The 18719-nt window shown below is 35.4% G+C and overlaps 1 protein-coding gene across 1 annotated transcript in view; it reads left to right on the forward strand.

Annotated features, from left to right (window-relative positions):
- The window catches only part of KNL1 (kinetochore scaffold 1), a 61764-nt gene extending 43775 nt beyond the window's left edge, over window positions 1-17989 (forward strand). Inside the window, 13 exon segments of the mRNA XM_036031771.1 lie at window positions 379-494; window positions 1931-2021; window positions 2608-2724; window positions 3940-4027; window positions 10041-10118; window positions 10286-10325; window positions 11690-11791; window positions 12211-12311; window positions 15118-15186; window positions 15882-15991; window positions 16189-16307; window positions 16987-17109; window positions 17854-17989. Of these exon segments, the coding sequence (XP_035887664.1) occupies window positions 379-494; window positions 1931-2021; window positions 2608-2724; window positions 3940-4027; window positions 10041-10118; window positions 10286-10325; window positions 11690-11791; window positions 12211-12311; window positions 15118-15186; window positions 15882-15991; window positions 16189-16307; window positions 16987-17109; window positions 17854-17953 (1254 nt within the window). The 3' untranslated portion in view covers window positions 17954-17989.
- Window positions 17990-18719: the final 730 nt, after the last annotated feature.

The following is an 18719-nucleotide window of genomic DNA, read 5'->3' on the forward strand; positions in this document are numbered from 1 at the left end:
AAATAAAATCTTAAGGAAAAAAAAGTCAGAAAGTTAATGCAAATAAATGATAAAGTTAATGAATTTTTAATTATTAAATTACTTAATAATGTATAGCCATTTTTTTTCGGCTTTGTTGAGGCAAAATTGACCAATACTGCATAGCCATTTTCAAACCATTTACAATTCCATGTGAGTAGACATCTACAGTTTCCCTAAACATCTGTGGGAAATGGACTTTGATGTCAGAGACTTGAATTCAGATTTCAACTTGTAGCTTTATTGGATATAAAAATTTCCAAAGAATATTCAAATTTTTATGTGTAGAACTTTTAGAAATAGACACTTTAATACTTGAAACAGTTCTTAAACATGGTTTGTCTGATTTTGATTTTTCAGTTTACTGTAAACACACAGTCTACTTCAGAAGGTCTGATGTTAAGTCAATATGTTTACCGACCCAAGATACAGATTTATAGAGAAGATTGTGAAGCTCTTCGCCAAAAGATCGAAGAGTACGAAAGTTTTTGTTTTTTGTGTTTGTTGGATGAATGAATAATTTGTGTGGTAAGGTGTTGATTAGAATAACACTAGCATAGAAAAACTTGATGGCATTAATCGGTGGTGTGATACAGTATGTTTATAGAAAGAGTTTTGGCTTTCATGTTGAAGCTCAATCCCGGCTGTGACACTGTGTAACATTATATGAGCAATTTAACCATTATTTCCATATCCGTAAATTGGGGATAATAATACCCACTCAGCAGGTAGATATGAAAAGTAGAAAAGAGTATATATAAAATGTCTTCACACCATTTTTAGTAAAAAGTGTGTTCTCAGTGACAATAATTATTAGATTATGATATCATAAATTGATTGCAAAGGAACATCTTCAAAGAGAGATATCTCATTAGAGATTTATATACAGTGCCTAAAATCAAGAATGTCTTTGAGTTGATAATTTTGTCACATTTGCCCTTGATTTGCATGTACAAAATAACATGGTTTTACTCCGACTATAGCTTAGTGGTTTGGTGTGTATAGATGCAGACTAATTTACAAGTTAGGTACAGCAGCATACTTAGATTCCCACAGGTAGATCAGGACTTGCAACCCAAGTCATGTTTACATCATACTTATCTAAAATTATCCAACTAAATTTGAACCAACTAACAGAAAAGAAATAAAATAATCTTTTAGGAAGTATGTAGTTTTAAAAATAGAGGCTTAAGATGCTGTTAAATTATTATACTGCAGCTTTGCCTGATTCTGGCTTGTTTATTCAACAAATATATATATTGAGCACCTACTATGTGCTAGGTACTGTACTAAGTACTGAGGTTCTTCACTGAACAAGACAGAGAAATTTCTTTATGTTGTGTAAGTGAGTTGGGCATCTCATGATTTGTCTGAAGATGCTTTATTTTGAATGAAATACAATGAATAGCCTATTTAGATGTGCTGTGCTATTTGATTTTACACTTCTATGCCTGTATATAATATCTTTTAACTCTGATAGAAATTTATTTCTTCTGCTTACTAACAAGAGAGTAATATATATCTTTGCTACTTTTATAAATGCTATTCTGTAAAGGTGAGATAGGACTTTGGACTGAATTGGGAACTTTTATTTAAAATAATAGTTACAACTTCACAGTCATGCATTGACAGGCCTTAAGGATTCTTTATTAACATGTTTTCATGTGGGAACAAGCTGATAACATTGCGATGAGAATTCTATTTGTGAGAGAAGTTTTTTTGATTCATAACTTTTTCGAACTGTTCTACAAGTGTTGAAATAATAAGACTGGTTACTGCTCTTGAGTGTATTCCCCTCTTTTTATATAGAAAAACAACTAGAGAGAATTAAATTAAGTATGCCTATAGATCTGAGTTGATTCATCAAAGCTGACTTCTGAACCCTATGCTAATTAACATTTCTATATTTTAGATTAAAGCTTTCTGCATTGAACCAAGATAAACTGTTGACTGATGTAAATAGGAATCTATGGGAAAAAATGAGACACTGCTGTGATGAGGAGGTACTTTTGTCTTATTTTCTGAGTGGGAATCACTATAGACATTTTTAATAATTCTTGTTATGAAATAGGTAACTTACTTGGTAATTAGTGATGAGTTCTTTAATTTACTTCTCAGGTGTAATATGTTACCAAGGTTTTATTTAATTATGCATGAGTGATTGTTAATATATAATTTAGTCAAACCTGAAATTATCAATTAATATATGAATTATAGTTGAAGTTTATTTAGAGTTCCCTCCTTGTTTGCTTTTCACTTAGATTTAGATGAGGAAAAGATTTAATTGATTAGATAATAATTACCTCATTTTATATGTATTCTAATACATTCAAAGAGTTTTATTAAGAACCTGGAATTTTCAAATTTGTAATATAAGTGAACTGGAAGCAGGAATCAAAATCAAAATCTTTGGTTGTGCTTTTAAACTATTAAATAGAATTAAATTTGCAAATGAGAAGTGTCCTGTCTTAGGAACCAGGGTCTGGAATTGTCAAAGCTTAGCATGTATCATCTGAACCAGCCTCCTCAGATCTTGTGCCTTTTCTAACTCTTGTTTAGTGCATTGTAACCTTTGACTTTTCCTTACAGCTGAAGGCCTTTGGAATTTACCTGAACAAAATAAAATCACATTTTACCAAGATGACTAAAGTCTTTACTCACCAAGGAAAAGTGGCTCTCTACAGCAAGCTGGTACAGTCAGCTCAGGTAATTTGAGACAGTTAATAGCATAGAAAGAAAGATCTATTAAAATTACTTTATGGTAGTTGTGGAATATGAAGAATGATTCTTAGACATGTAAGTGAAATTTGGGCAAAAGCTTAGAATTGTTCATAAGGGTGAGGAGTTTAATTTATCAAAAGTGGCAAATCTTCACCCTGGCTGGCGTAGCTCAGTGGATTGAGCGCAGGCTGCGAACCAAAGTGTCACAGGTTCTATTCCCAGTCAGGGTACATGCCTGGGTTGCAGGCCATGAACCCCAGCAACCGCACATTGATTTCTCTCTCTCTCTTTCTCTCTCCCTTCCCTCTCTAAAAAATAAATAAATAAAATCTTAAAAAAAACAGTGGCAAATCCTAAAACCTTGAGCAATTCTAAAATATATTTACTAATATGGGCCTTTTTCTTATCTCAAATTTGTTATTCATTATACAGCTTGAAATAAAATAATATAGGGTTCTGCTCTTCCATTGCTAAGGACTATAGTATTATCTTTCACATAATTCATACCTAGCTGTGTACGTTTGTGTATGTGTTTAAAGTAGCGTTTACCAAAATGATCATCCTTTAAGAAAGGTTCTATGTTTAAAAACTTTCTATAGCAAAAAGCCTGGGAAATGTTACATGCAATATCACTTTTCAGAGAAATATAATACTTAGCATATTAATGTCTACAGTCAAAAATCTTTTTTAAAAAGCCTAAAAAGAAAAAAAAATGCTATGATTCTGTTTCACCAGTGTTTCCATAGATAGAACATTTTTTTGACCATAGAACATTTTTTAATGAGCTCTTTTTTTGTTTTTTAAGGTTTTATTTATTCATTCATTCATTTATTTATTTATTTTTATAGAGAGGGGAAGGGAGGAAGAAAGAGGGAAAGAAACATCAGTGTGTGGTTGTTTCTCATGTGGCCCTCACTAGGGACCTGGCCTGCAACCCAGGCATGTGCCTTGGCTGTTGAATCGAACCAGCGAACCAAAGGTTCACAGCCTGTGCTCAATCCGCTAAGCTACACCAGCCAGGGCAATGAACTCTTTTTTTGAAGTAACATTTAAATGTAGACTGGAAACTTTGACCTTCATTTTAAGATCCACCTATTCATGACTTAGATATATCAGTTATGTCAGCTGTTTGAAATCTGATAATGTTATAATGTTTTGTTTGGAACTTTAATTTAACAATCTATAATATTGTGTGTTTAGAATGAGAGGGAGAAACTTCAGGTAAGGATAGATGAGATGGACAACATACTTAAGAAGATTGACAGCTGTCTCATTGAGGTGAAACTAGGTAAAGTATTTTGAATATTTTTGCAAAGAAAATTTTTATCTAAGTGCTTCTTTTCATATAGATTGCTGGTATCACTACACTGAAGCCTTGTATTAACAGTCTGAGATTAAATTAGAGCAAATTAAAGCTCCTTTACTATAGTCCTCCATAACATAATCAACAAGACATGGCCAAAATAATAAGTCCCTTTGGAAAGCTCTTCATAACCTAGACCATAATCAGTTTTTTTAATATATTAACTTATCTCTAAGTATGATCCTTTCTGTTTGAGCTCTCGTAATCCCAACTTGTTTAGTATTGTTGTCCTGAAACTGCTTTCTCAAATTTCACAAAATTCCACATAATCATCACATTTGGTAACTCAGTCCTTAGCTATCTTGACTCTTTTCAGCATTTGAAAATGTAATTATTATTTTCTTTTTAAATATTTTTATTGATTATGCTATTACAGTTTTTCCAGTTTTTCCTCTTTTATTCCCTCTTTGTCCTGTTCCCCCAACCCTCCAGTATTCCCTTCCTTAGTTCATATTCATGGATTGTGCATATGAGTTCTGAGTCATCTGTCTTTATGCCTACTAATTATGCTTCTTCTTCCTTGTACCTTTTCTCCCCTATTCCTCCCTTCCCCCTCCCCACTGAAATTGCTCCGTGTGATATCCATTTCTCTGGTTCTGTTCCTGTTCTGGTTGTTTGCTTAGTTTTTGTTTTCTTTGCTTTTCTTTTCTTTTAGGTTCATTTTTTGATAGTTGTGAGTTTGTTGTCATTTTACTGTTCATATTTTTTATCTTTTTCTCAGGTAAGTCCCTTTAACATTTCATATAATAAGGGCTTGGTGATGATAAACTCCTTTACCTTGACCTTGTCTGAGAAGCACTTTATCTGCCCTTCCACTCTAAATGAAAGGTTTGTTGGAAAGAGTAATCTTGGATGTAGGTCTTTGCCTTTCATGACTTCAAATACTTCTTTCCAGCCCCTTCTTGCCTACAAGGTCTCTTTTGAGAAATCAGTTTATAGCCTAATGGGCACTCCTTTATAGGTAACTCTCTCCTTTCCTCTTGCTTCTTTTAGGATTTTCTCTTTATCTGTAATCTTGAGTAACTTAATGATGATGAGTCTTGGTGTGTTCCTCTTTGGGTCCAACCTCTTTGGGACTGTCTGGGCTTCCTGGACTTCCTGGAAATTTATTTCCTTCGACGGATTGGGAAAGTACTCCTTCATTATTTTTTCAAATAAATTTTCAATTTCTTGCTGTTGTTCTTCTCCCTGTGGCACCCCTATAATGTGAATATTGGAATGTTTTGGGTTATCCCAGAGGTTTGTAAGACTTTACTTTTTTGAATTCTTGTTTCTTTATTTTGTTCTAGGTGGATGTTTATTTTTTCCTTTTGTTCCAAATTGTTGCTTTGAGTCCTGATTTCCTTCCTGTCACTGTTGGTTCCCTGAATATTTTGCTTTATTTCACTTTGGGTATCCTTCATTTGTTTTTTCATTTTTTTGACCAAGCTCAATCAGATCTGTGAGCATTTTGATTACCAGGGCTTTAAATTCTCCATCAGATAGATTGGCAATCTCCTCATCACTTAGTTTTGAGGTTCTGTTCTGTTCTTTCTTTTGGGCCATATTTCTTTGTCTTGGTGTGACTGATAGGTTGTAAGGGGGCGGGCCTTAGGTATTTGCCCAGGCAAGGCAACCCTCTTTGCTACGGTGCAGAAGGGGCCAGAGAGGGAAGAGTGTGACTCACCTGCTCTAGTGCACTTTTCAAACAGCCTCTTGTGTGAGACTGGGAGTTTCTCCCACCTCAGTAACTCCAGCTGTAGCCCACAGTCAGATCTGAGTTTCAGTTTTCCCTTATGTCAGCCCGCCCTGTGCAGCCCCCTGAGCTCAGCAGTCAGCCCCACCCCCAAGTTGCAGCAGTTTTTGTGAGTCGGTCTGCGCCTTACTGGTCTGGTTGTTCTGGTTGATTTTTTCTATAATTCCTTGGTTGTTGGATTTCCGTGCAGTTTGATTTTCTGGCATTTCTGGTTGTTTATTGATTTTAGATTGGTTGTCATCCTCCTTTTGGTGGTGGGAGGAAGCAAAGGATTTCTACCTACACCTCCATCTTGGCCAGAAATGCGAAAATGTAATTATCATTTTCTTCCTGAAGCTTGCATCTCCCTGACTCTTTGATGTTGTACTACTCTGACCTTAGTCTTTTCTCCTGATTGTTTCTTGTAGTTCCTCTGTTGACCTCTCTCTGACTCCTTATATAGAGATTTAGATTTTATCATCTACCCATTTCTGTATTCTCTCCCCTAATGCTTGCATCTGCCTTAACAAGTCTGTTTATATGAATGATTCCCAAATTCAGTTAAATTCATCAAGCATTTGTTGAGCACCTAGTGCATGCCAGATACTGTGTTTAGCATCAGAAGAAGAAAAAAAAAGGGAAGACACAGAGTTTGCCCTTAGTAGCTTATAATCATTTTGGGTGAGGATGTTTTTAGCCTCTCTATCTTGAGTTCCAGACTTAACTTTTCTAGCTTCCTACTGAAACTCTCTGCAAACATGTCCTTAAGCACCTTAAACTCTGTGTGAACAAATGGAATTTACTCTCTCCTCCCATTTCCAAAATAAAATTTGAAAACTTGTTTTCCCTATAATGTTTCTTGTTTCTATTAATGGCATCACTATTCTTGTATATTGTAAGAGCTCAAAACTTTTACTGTTTTTGAGTCTCATTAAGTTCGGTCATATCTGCTTCTTCAAAGTATCTTGTGTTCTTTCCCGTTCCCATGATGGCCATCATTAATTCTGAAATGTGCTAATTGAAGTCTTCTAACTTGACATTTATAGTCTTCATTCTATCTCCTTCCAGTCCAACCTGCATATTTGATAACCTGCAGATTAATAATTATGAAGTGCAGCTTTCATTATTTTGTACCCATGAAAAGACTTTTTTTCTCTTTGCATTTATTATGAAATAAAGCCCAGACTCCTGAGCTTAACATAAAACATTTCTACAGTCATTCTTAGGTTTTTCTTTCTTATATGATGTACTGTATTACTTCCTTACACATTCTGAATTCCAACCAAATCTTGTCCTTTCTCTGCAGTCCTACCACTTTGTCTTTGCTAATGCATTATTCTGTTTTCTACCAAAAGAAGTAGTCTCTATCTCCACTGAGTGCTCATGGCTATTTCATTAGTACTTCTTATAGTATCTGTCACATCTACTTGTAATTATAGTTATTTTTGTATAGTTTATTTTTCTAACTAAAATGTGAGTTCCATGGGAGCAGAGATCAGCTTTTATATTTCTTCATATCTTTAAAAATTCTTAGAACTATGCTTTCCACACAATAAGTGTCTGGTACATGTTTTCTTCATTGAATTGATAAATATCTGAATTTCATAGCCATAGACTACCCTTCCTCTTTGTTCGTAACCTTACTTTCTTCTTCACAGAAAAAAAAAAGAAGCCATTAGTTTTGAACTTCTAAATTTTCTGCTACCAAACAAACCAAACTTGAATATATCTATATGTTCATTCTTTCATCCTTTGTTTTCCCTAAGACCAATCTTTGCACCTAAACTTTGAATTCCATTCCCTCTCATACTTCTCAGGAATCCTATATCACTGATTTTCCCTTATCTCTTATATATTCAACCTCTCTGCCTCCTCTATTGGATGTATTCACCCCTCTCTCATCTTTAAAAGTACCAACAACCACACTTCCTTCTTAGGCATCACTACTAAATAGCTCCCTATTTCTTTCTTGTTCTTTCATTATTCTTTGAGCAAATACACTGAATACCTAGTACGTGTCATATACAGTGCTCAGTGCTAAAAATACTGTTGATTAAAAGCAGAGTTTGTGCCCTATGGAGCTTTTAGTTTAGATGAGAATATAAGAATTAAACAAATAGTATTACAGCAAGTGCTATGGAAGAGATATTACATGGTGCTGCAAAGTCCTGAAACAGAATTTTGACCTAGTTGAGTCAGGAAAGGCTTCCCTTTCAGGAAGTGACATTCAAGCTAAGATATAAAGACTGAGTAAAGGGGAAAGCAGAATATTCAGTGGAGTGTGGGGATGGGATTTAAATGGATCAAGAGTAAATGGAAGAAGTTCAGTAGTTATTAGACTGGTATAGTTAAGAAAGGACAGTAGCTTATGTTAAGGGAGGCTAGTGATGGTGAAGAAAAAAAGATTCAAAAAAAATATCTGAGGTAAAAATCTAAACTTGGTTTGGATGGGGGAAGCAGGATTTTAAGGATGACGACAAGGTGTTAAAAATAAGTAAAAATTTGTACATGTGTGTGCACGCATATCTGTTCCTGGTGTTGCCTAACAATAACTTTGATTATGCAAATTTATATAAACAATTTCTAACTGAGAATGACCCCTGAAAAGCTACTGTTGGAGATTATTGCTATGTGGCTCAAAGTTCAGCTGTCTGCTACTAGAAGCAAGTTTTGTATGAAATTATAATTAAATCCCAGTACTTTATTGGCAAGTAAAGGTGCAGGAAAGATGAGTGTTTGTCAAATATTCTGTTTTCATAGTTCATTTTTTGTATTTTTTTCTATTACCAGTTATCCCCGCATACCTTCTTCCACCTCCTCCACCCACTGTCACCACACTGTTGTCTGTGTCCATGAGTTGTTTTTCTTTTTTGCTCAATCCCTCTGTCTCCCCACCACTCCCACCCAGAGCTATCAGCCTGCTCTCTATCTATGAGTCTGTCTCTATTTTGCTTGTTACTTCAGTTTGTTCATTAGATTCCACATATGAGTGAAATCATGTAACAACTTTTTCTTTCTCCGGCTGGCTTATTTCATTTAGCATAATGCTCTCGAGGTCTATCCATAATGTCATAAATGGTAAAACTTTATCTTTTTTTATGGCCAAATAGTGTTCCATTGTGTAAATGTATTATAGCTGTTTTATCCACTCATCTACTGATGAACACTTAGGCTATATCTACATCTTGGCTGCTATAAATAACGATGTAATGAACATAGGGGTGCATATATTCTTTCAAATTAGCAGTTCAGGTGTTTTTGGATAAATTACCAACAATGGAATTGCTGGATCATAAGGCAGTTGCATTTTTAACTTTCTGAGGTAACTCCATACTGTTTTCCACAGTGGCTGCACCAATCTCCATTCCCACCAATAGTGCAGAAGGGTTCCCCTTTGTCTGCAGCCTCGTCAGCACTTGTTGTTTGTTGATTTATTGATGGTAGTCATTCTGACAGGTGTGAGGTGATATCTCATTGTTTTAATTTGCATTTCTCTGATGATTAGCAACATTGAGCATCTTTTGCTATGTCTACTGGCCATCTCTATGTCCTCTTTGGAGAAGTGTCCTTTGCCCAGTTTTTAATTGGATTGTTTGAGGGGTTTTTGGGTGTTAAGTTTTATAAGTTTTTTAAATAAATTTTGGATATTAATCCTTTATTAGATGTATCGGTGAATGTATTTTCCCATTCAGTGGGTTGTCTTTTAATTTTGTTGATGGTTTCCTTTGTTGTGCAAAAACTTTTTAGTTTGATGTAGTCCCATTTGTTTATTTTTCTTTTGTATCCCTTGCTGGAGGAGATATATCAGAAAAAATATTGCTATGAGCAGTGTTTGAGATTTTACTGCCTATGTTTTCTTCTAGGATTTTTATGGTTTCAACGCCAACATTTAAGTCTTTAATCCATATTGAATTTATTCTTGTTTGTGGTGTAAGAAAGTAGTCTGGTTTTATTTTTCTGCAGGTATCTGTCCAATTTTCCTAACACAATTTATTTAATAAACTATCTTTAGCCCATTATATGTTTTTGCCTCTTCTGTCAAATATTAATTGACTGTAAAAGCATGGATTTATTTCTGGGCTCTCTGTTCTGTGCCATTGACCTGTCTGTTTTTATGTCACATCATATATTCTTAACAATTCATTTTAGGAGCATGTATTCTTTTCAAGTCCAGTTTTTAAATTATTTTTGACTGGTTATTCTAATGTACATTGTCTACTTTAGAAAGTAAGAATTTGGAGAATGAAGAGAAAGACAATTTTGTGGAAGAATGGGATTCTGAAATGAGAGCTGCAGAGAAAGGTAACTGAATTAATTAAGGAAATAAATGGGGAGAAAAACCTTTCTATTCTGAGTTTATTTATTTAGGTGAGATTAATGAGATAGAATTTTCAATAAATAGATGATTTTTGTAGCAACATTTTAATGGGTCCATTTTGATGTATGTGTTTTTATTTTTCTTTTCAAAGAACTGGAACAGTTGAAAACTGAAGAAGAAGAGCTTCAAAGGTCAGCCTTCAATTTGAGTGTTAGAAAATATGCTAAACTTCACAAGGTTAAATGACTTCCTGTCTCCAGAAACTGATAAGACTGGGGGCATGATTATTGACTGAGTTTTGACCTTGTCCCTGGGTTTGACAGTGTTTTCTAAGCACCCTTGTTTATTGGGCATTAGTTCAAGGCAATATTTCTCAAGTTTGAATAATATCAGAATCCTTTTAAGGAAAATAAATGTAGCATTAACATATTTTTATAGTGTACTTCAGTAAGTATCAGTAAGCTTAATATGAGACGTATATGTCTTATACTCATATGAATTTTATTTAACTATAAGACTAGAAAAGATCAAATATATATAAATAATGACAAAACTAGTAAAATTCCTATTGACAACATTAATTTGACAGGTGATAATGTTTGGCTGAAATTAAACTGATGCTAGCAAAATAACTAATAAAGCATCAGTTCTATTTAGATCAAATAAACAAAACCAAATGAAAGCACTGAAATTATGACATGTCTCAGTTTTAAGGTGGGCAGTCTCATAATCTGCATCATGGTTATATTTTTATCATCAAAATGCAAATATAAATTTTAATAATCTTAAAGAACCCTGGCTGGTGTGGCTTAGTGGATTGAGTACTGGCCTTTGAAGCAAAGGGTTGCTGGTTCGATTCCCAGTCAGGGCACATGCCCAGGTTGTGAGCCAGGTCCCCAGTAGGGGGCATGCGGGAGGTGACTGTACATTAATGTTTCTCTCCCTCTCTTCCTCCCTTCCCCTTTCTAAAAATAAATAATAATCGTAAAGAACATGAGAACCCCCAAAGATATGTTTATGAATTCTAACTTGAGAGCCATTGTTTAGGCCTTTCTTAATTAGACCCACACTCCAGATTAATATTCATCCCCCAAAAAACCCACCTGAGAATGCAAAAATGGATGACATTCACCTCATTGAGGAGCCATTTAGAATGTGACTTTTTAGCCCTGGCTGGCGTAGCTCAGTGGATTGAGCCCGGGCTGGGAACCAAAGTGTCCCAAGGTTCGATTCCCAGCCAGGGTACATGCCTGGGTTGTAGGCCATAACCCCCAGCAACCGCACATTGATATTTCTTTCTCTCTCTCTCTCTCTCTCTCTCTCTCTCTTTCTCTCTCTCTCTCTCTCTCTCTCTCTCTCTCCCTCTCCCCCTCTCCCCCTCTCCCCTCCTTCCCTCTCTAAAAATAAATAAATAAAATTTAAAGAAAAGAATCATAATTCAAGTATAAATCATTAAAAAAAAAGAATGATTTTTGTCATAAACCTTTTCTTTTAATAGAGTCTGAATTTTCTAACAATGGACTTACCTTTTTGTTAATTTTTTTTTTTTTTGCAGAAATCTTTTAGAACTAGAGGTACAGAAAGAGCAAACCCTTGCTCAGATAGACTTTGTGCAAAAACAAATAAATACAACTGAAGAGCTACTTGATCAGTTGAGGTAAGAAAAAGCTGGTGTCATTGGTTTGTGTTTTATCCTATGTCTTTGTGGTTATCTAAACCTACTAGAACAGTTGACATGTGTTTGTAGTATATATCACTGTTTTAGCCAACAGAAAGAGTCAGTGTACTCAAGTTGAAAGTATACAAGGTGAGAGAGCTATGTAATTATAATTTTAAAATATTTAACACTTTGTATTGCCTGGACTTGGTTTTTCTCTGATATACAACTCAGGATTGAGTGACTTCTTATTTCTGTCAAAAGCATGTTTGTACATTCACAATATTTGAATTAGAATTGTTCTCCTAATCCCATACAAAAGCTCTAGTAGCAGTTGCTGGTACTATCTGGGTGTTATCTGAAGTTAACTTTCTTCTTTTATCTCAAAAACATATTTTTTGTCTTGTTTATCTGTCTAGCTTGTCTGAGTGGGATGTCATTGAGTGGAGTGATGATCAAGCCATATTCACCTTTCTTTATGATACAATAGAGCTCATCATCACTTTCGGGGAGCCAGTAGGTGAGTAACAAAAGTAAAATAATTCCTCTGCAGAAAAGTATATGACTAAACTCATTTTTTTTAATGCAGTAGTAACTATTGACATAATGAAAGCACTACTGAAAAATCTTAGAAGAGGCTGTCACCTTAATTCTTGAGAATAGAATTATGTTTTTATTTTGTTATATAAGAGTAAAATAAAAATTCAGCTAGTGACAGTTGCCATTTGTTGATTACATTAGACAGTAGAAATTTTGCATTTTCATTACTGAATTAACATGCTATTCACATCTGTTTACTCTGAGTTCCTATTTTCTGTGTCCTTTGTGATGCAGAATTTACTCTAATGGCTGGTGACTCTTGACTGTACTTTTGTACTTCAGTTGACTTAAAAGTTAATTGGAAGTCCTGTGTCTGTTGGTGGGCTTATCAAAGTAGGTAGATATCACTATATTGTGACTGGAGAGTACTAGCTGTTTGTTGGAGTTGCCTGTTAATATCTTTAGGTTTTTTCTCTTGAAATAGTTAACTTCATCATAGCCAATTATGGGTAAACATGACCAAATTGGAATTTAGGATCTTTACACTCTCTCAGCCTCCAAACATGATTCTCTTTCAAAGTTCCTTTTATTGCCCTGGCTGGTGTGGCTCAGTGCATTGAGTGCCAGCCCACGAACCAAAGGGTCACTGGTTTGATTCCTAGTCAGGGCACATGCCTGGGTTGTAGGCCAGGTCCCGAGTAGAAGGCACGTGAGAGGCAACCACACATTGATGTTTCTCCTTCTCCTCTCTCTAAAAATAAATAAAATAAAATGTTTTTTAAAAACGCCTTTTTTTTTCAAGAAGCTTTTTTTTAGAGCGAGAACTTATTTTTTTAAGATTTCATTTATTTATTTTTAGAGAGGAAAGGGAGGGAGATACAAAGGGAGAAACATCAATGTGCGGTTGCTGGGGGCCGTGGCCTGCAACCCAGGCATGTGCCCTGACTAGGAATTGAACCTGCGCTGCTTTGGTTCACAGCCTGTGCTCAATCCACTGAGCTACGCCAGCCAGGGCCCAGAAAACGTCCTTTTTTAATGAATACCATTAACTTCCATCCAGGTCCAAAATTAAAACTTAGGAATCACTCAATACCTCTTTCTCCCTCACTAAGCATATTTAAATCATTAATAAGACTTATTGATTTTAATTTAATATTCACCACTTTTCTTCCCTTCTTCTGTCCATAGTCATCTCTAACCTAGGTGACCATAGTAACAGTCCAGCTGGTCTTTCTGGATCTTCTCTTTTTCCTCTCCAATTCATTCTCCCTCCTGTAGCCATAATGATTGTTGGAAATCCGATCATGCACTTATTTATTTTAGACTGATGATTAAAATATTTAACAGCCTGTAAAGCTCTTTTTTTCTCCTTTTCCTGCCTCATCTTACACTGTTCTCTGCATGTCAGGCACAATGAATTTCTTTTATTTTCTTAAAAGATTATGGCCTTGCCCTGGCCAGTGTGACTGGGTTGGGCATTGTCCCATAAAACAAAAGGTTGCCAGTTTGATTCCCAGTCAAGACACATACCTAGGTTGCAGGTTCGGTTCCCAGTCAATGCAACTGGTTGATTTTTTCTCTCTTACATTGATGTTTCTCTTCCTCTCTTTCTCCCTTCTTCTCTCTCTCTAAAAATAAATAAATAAAATGTTAAAAAAAATTAAGGGCTTTCATCTTCGGTCATACTCCATTCTACCTCAGGACCTACATACTGATGTTTCTTATACCTGGGAGCTTTCTCTTAGTCCACATTAGGGTTGCTGTAACAAAAGTAACATAAATTGGGTAGCTTATAAACAACAGAAATTTGTCACAGTTCTGGAAGCTGGAAGTTTGAGATTAGAAAGCCAGCAAGGTCAGGTGAGGGCCCGTTTCCAGGCTGCATGCTTCTGATTGTGTCTTCACATGACAAAGGCCAAGTGTAGCTTTCTGGGCCTTCACTTTACCTTCATGATCTAAGCACCTCCCGAAGGTCCCACTTCCTTGTATCATCACATTGGATATTAGGATTTCAACCTATGAATTTGGAGGAAACACAGATATTTAGCACCCCCTCTTCACTAAATAAATTTTTACTAGTAATCCTTACAAGCCCAAATTATCACTTTCTCAGGGAAATTTTACCAGACTCTCATTATACCTATTCCCTCTGCTACTTGCCCTCTTTTTGTATGTTCTCATTACTTACTACAGTTTGCCTTAATAGTGTTTATCACAGTTTGTAGTTCTTGGTGTGTTTATCACTGCAATTATCTGTATGTTCCCCTGAGTTGTATGCTTCTTGAGAGCATAGATTGATCATGTCTGTTTGTGTCACAATTGTATCCAAAGTAAAAATCAGTTGGAGAGACAAGAGATAACTCTAGAGTGTGGAGGAGCCGCAGCTATTCTGGCTACCTAAAACTCGTTACTGTAATGCTAAAAACATAAATCATTACTACTGTATTTGTACAAAGATAACAGGTGTGAGTGGTCATAGTCTCTTCATATGGTTCCTGAAAATAATATTATCTTTGCACATTGGGTCAAAGGAGGAGACCTTAACAAATATACTATAAGTATTACACCTTAAATTTCTTTCAAAGGCCTACCAATCAGTATAGTTCAGCAGTCTTGGGGAGCCTTTACAGTGTAGAAAGAATAAATATGATTCAGGGATAAACCTGCAACTCCCTATAACAAAGTATTGCTACCTAGAAAGAGTAGGGCTCTAAAGTACTTGAATTGTATGTGGCTTAAAATCAGATAATAAAAGGAAATACTATCTTTATTCCGGTTCTATCTAGATGGTCTCCCTTTCCTGAACAATGCTTGTAGGAGGATTGTTGACCTGAGTTTTCGATCTCTGTTAGATGGTAAGTTCAAAACATTTGAGTCACTAGAAAATATGTTGGACATTTACAAGTGTAAATTGTTCCCTGAGAACTCTTTCACATTTTAAAGTAAATATAAATAATAATAATAATAATAGTAATAATAATACTTTATCCTTAGAAATGTGTGGTAGACACAAAACTGCTAGGGTAATGTTCCAAATATTGGGTAGGTTTTAAAAGAAGTAATTTTAAAATTATTATTACTAGATCTTGAATGATGATTAATAATAGCTATTTGTATAATCTAAAAATTACCATTGTGAGTCTTATTCCTTATCAGGCATGTCATGTGTATTACTTACATCAACACTATGAGGTACTATTCCCCATTTCACAAATTGGGGACCTACAGCTCAAAAGAATTAAGTGTCGTACTTAGGACCACTCAGATAGTAAGGAAAGACTGAATTTAAATTCAGGTTTAGGTTACATAACCCTATACTCTTGACCAAGTTTTATTTTGTATGTGATAAAGGCTTGAGTTTTTATAAGAATGTCTAATGTTGACCATATATTCTGATTTATATGTTTGAAAATAAAATGGAGAGGATACTTAGACACCTTGTAGCTTGAAGAAATGTATTTCTAGTTTGTATAATATTTCTAGCTTCTATATTTATATAAAGCATTTGAATAATTAATACTCTGCTTTTGATTTTTTTTTCCTTCCTCAGAGGATAAAGCTCCTCCTTCCTCCCTTTTAGTTCATAAGCTTATTTTTCAGTACATTGAGGAACAGGAATCCTGGAAGAAGAAATGTACAATACAGCACCAGGTATCCAAGGTAAATTTTGATTAAAGTATATAAAGGCAAATTATGTTATCTGCCCCAAAAAGCAGAACTAAAATTCTATATGTGTAATAATGGATCTTGAAATGATAAATGTGTTAAATCAGTTAACTTTGGGAAGCTCATTATAAAAAAGCCACTAAACACTGAAATGTTTTTATAATTTCTTTTGCTTCTTTTATTTTTCCCAGATGCTTCAAGAAATCTCAATGGTAGTAAGCCATTGCAGACTCCTTGGAGAGGAGATTGAGTTTTTAAAGAGATGGGGACCAAATTATAACCTAATGAACATAGATGTGAATGATACTGAGTAAGTGTGTTAGTTCCCTAGGGCTGCCATAACAAAGTGTACTACAAACTGGGTGGCTTAAACAACAGAAATTTATTATCTCACAGTGCTGGAGGCTGGAAGTCTGAGAGCAAGGTGTCAGCATGGTTGGTTTCTTCTGAGGGTTGTGAAGGAGAATCTGTTTTATGCCTCCCTCCTAATTTCTGGTGATTTGCTGGCAATATTTGACATTCCTTGGCTTGTAAATATATAACCCCACTGTCTACCTTCATCTCCACATGATGTTCTTCCTGTGTGTATGTCTGTGTCCAAATATCCCCTTTTTATAAGGACACCAGTCATTCTGGATTAGGGACCCATGATACTTTAGTAGGACCTCATCTTAACTGCAGTGACCCTATTTCCAAATAAGGGCACATGCTGAGATGTACTGGAGTTAGGGCTTCAACATATGAATTTGTGGAGGTGGGACACAGTTCAATCATAAGAGTAAATAGTAGAAAACCTTAAAAAATAATTTGTTAGTGAGTTTCTTTAATCATAGTAATACTTTGTCCCAGATGTTTTACCTTCTATATATCTGATAAGGACAAGAAATAATGTACACCAAAGTTTCACATGCCATTGTAAAAGGAAAATATATTTGTGCTTCATTCTGGTTTTGTTTTGTATTTTCAGTTGCGGATTTTGTCTTTTACAGATTGAGGCTTTTATTCTCCAGCTCTGCAGCATTTGCGAAGTTTGAGATAACTTTGTCTCTCTCGGCCCATTATCCATCTGTCCTGTTACCTTTCTCCATTAAAAATCACCTTGGAAACATCAGGTGAGTGAAGGAACAGCAGGCAGGATAGAGCTTCCAACTACTTTTTTATCTTTGTTCGACCATTTGAAAAATCTTCAAATGGATAGACCATAGTGAGAGTCAAATGGTACTTCTGACTTCCATTTTGAAGAATTTGTTCTTTTTAAGTCAGTGACCTTCATTGCTATCTCCAGGGGATTTTGGAGACCACTGGCCTACCCTTTTATACCTGCTCTACTTTTTGAACACTCTTACCTAAAATAGGAATCAAGAAAGAAAAAAGTCCTGCCTAAGCTTAACCCACAGGTCATATATGAACAACTTTTATGGCCTTAAAAATAGAATAATCATTTACAAAACTCTGCAGTCATAATGCTTTTCTCAATTAGCCTGTGGAACCAAACCTAAAAATATTTAATTCCTGCAATATATTGTGTGACTTTTTAGACTCACTGCTGACAGATTGTAAGATGGCAGAATTTAGAATGTGCTCACTTCAAATCCATCAGCAAACACCAGCAGTCCAACAGTTTAGATTTTATAGCCAGAGAAAGCAGCTAGGTCAAGATACCTGACAATTACGTTCAGAATTGGTTCTTAGGCTTTGTTTAGAATCTCAGTTCAAACTGAGTAGTCTAATCATTTCCATAAATGCTTATTTGTGCTTCCCGGAAGACTCAGAGACTACTCAAAAACATGAATTCCACTGAAATGGAGATAAGCATAAGTTTCCAGAAAAATTAATTAATCTTTTGTTCTTCCCAGCCACAGTGAAATTTCTGCCCGTCTGTTTAAAGTGCCACTGGAGGACAACTATCTAAAGAATGTAGTCAAGCAAATTTACCAAGATCTGCTTCAGGGCTGAGATTTCTACCCGTAAACCCATGGACCACAGCTATAACCACAAAGCACAGGACACTCAATAATATTATGTTCAAGTCTCCATTGCTGTTTAATCTTCATCTTTAGGTCCTAGAAAGTAGCCTAGTAAAATTCCTTCTGATGATTTTCTAGTTAGTTTTAGGTTGGTTTTTAAAGCTCTACAGTCAGGAATAATGAAAAGCCTCAAATAGCATGCTATCAACTTGCTCAACTTCCTGCTGAAGGTGTAAGGAGTAGAGCCCTTAGGAACAATTTCTCCTAACTAAAGTGGTGCTCCCTGCTTTAGCACAAGCCCTGAGCAGGTGTAACCACTGACAAAAACATGAGTTTCCCAGCTTCTTGCTAGCAGATATTTCTGAATAGAGACATGTCTGTCTACAAAGTACTCATCCTCCTTTTTCTCTATTCCAGAAGTGTTATTAAGAGAAATCAATAGCACTCAACTATTAGATAGTTTGCCACTTTTTTCTTGATGGCCTTGCCTCCTTTTATTATATAATGTCTGTTAGTGTTTTTTTTTAGTAAGTATAATTTTGTACAGAAAGGTCATTGACTTTCCATACATATATGTAAATATATTAACTGATTTTGTGACTGGTATGGCTCAGTAAGGTGGGCATCGTCCCGCAAACCAAAAGGTTGCCAGTTCAATTCCCAGTCAGGGCACAGGCCTGGGTTGTGGGCCAGTTCCTAGTTGGGGGGTGTGCGAGAGTCAGCTGATCAATGTTTCCCTAGCACGTTTATGCTTC

This window comes from Phyllostomus discolor, chromosome 1, assembly GCF_004126475.2.
Source record: "Phyllostomus discolor isolate MPI-MPIP mPhyDis1 chromosome 1, mPhyDis1.pri.v3, whole genome shotgun sequence".
Classification (NCBI taxonomy): Eukaryota; Metazoa; Chordata; class Mammalia; order Chiroptera; family Phyllostomidae; genus Phyllostomus; species Phyllostomus discolor.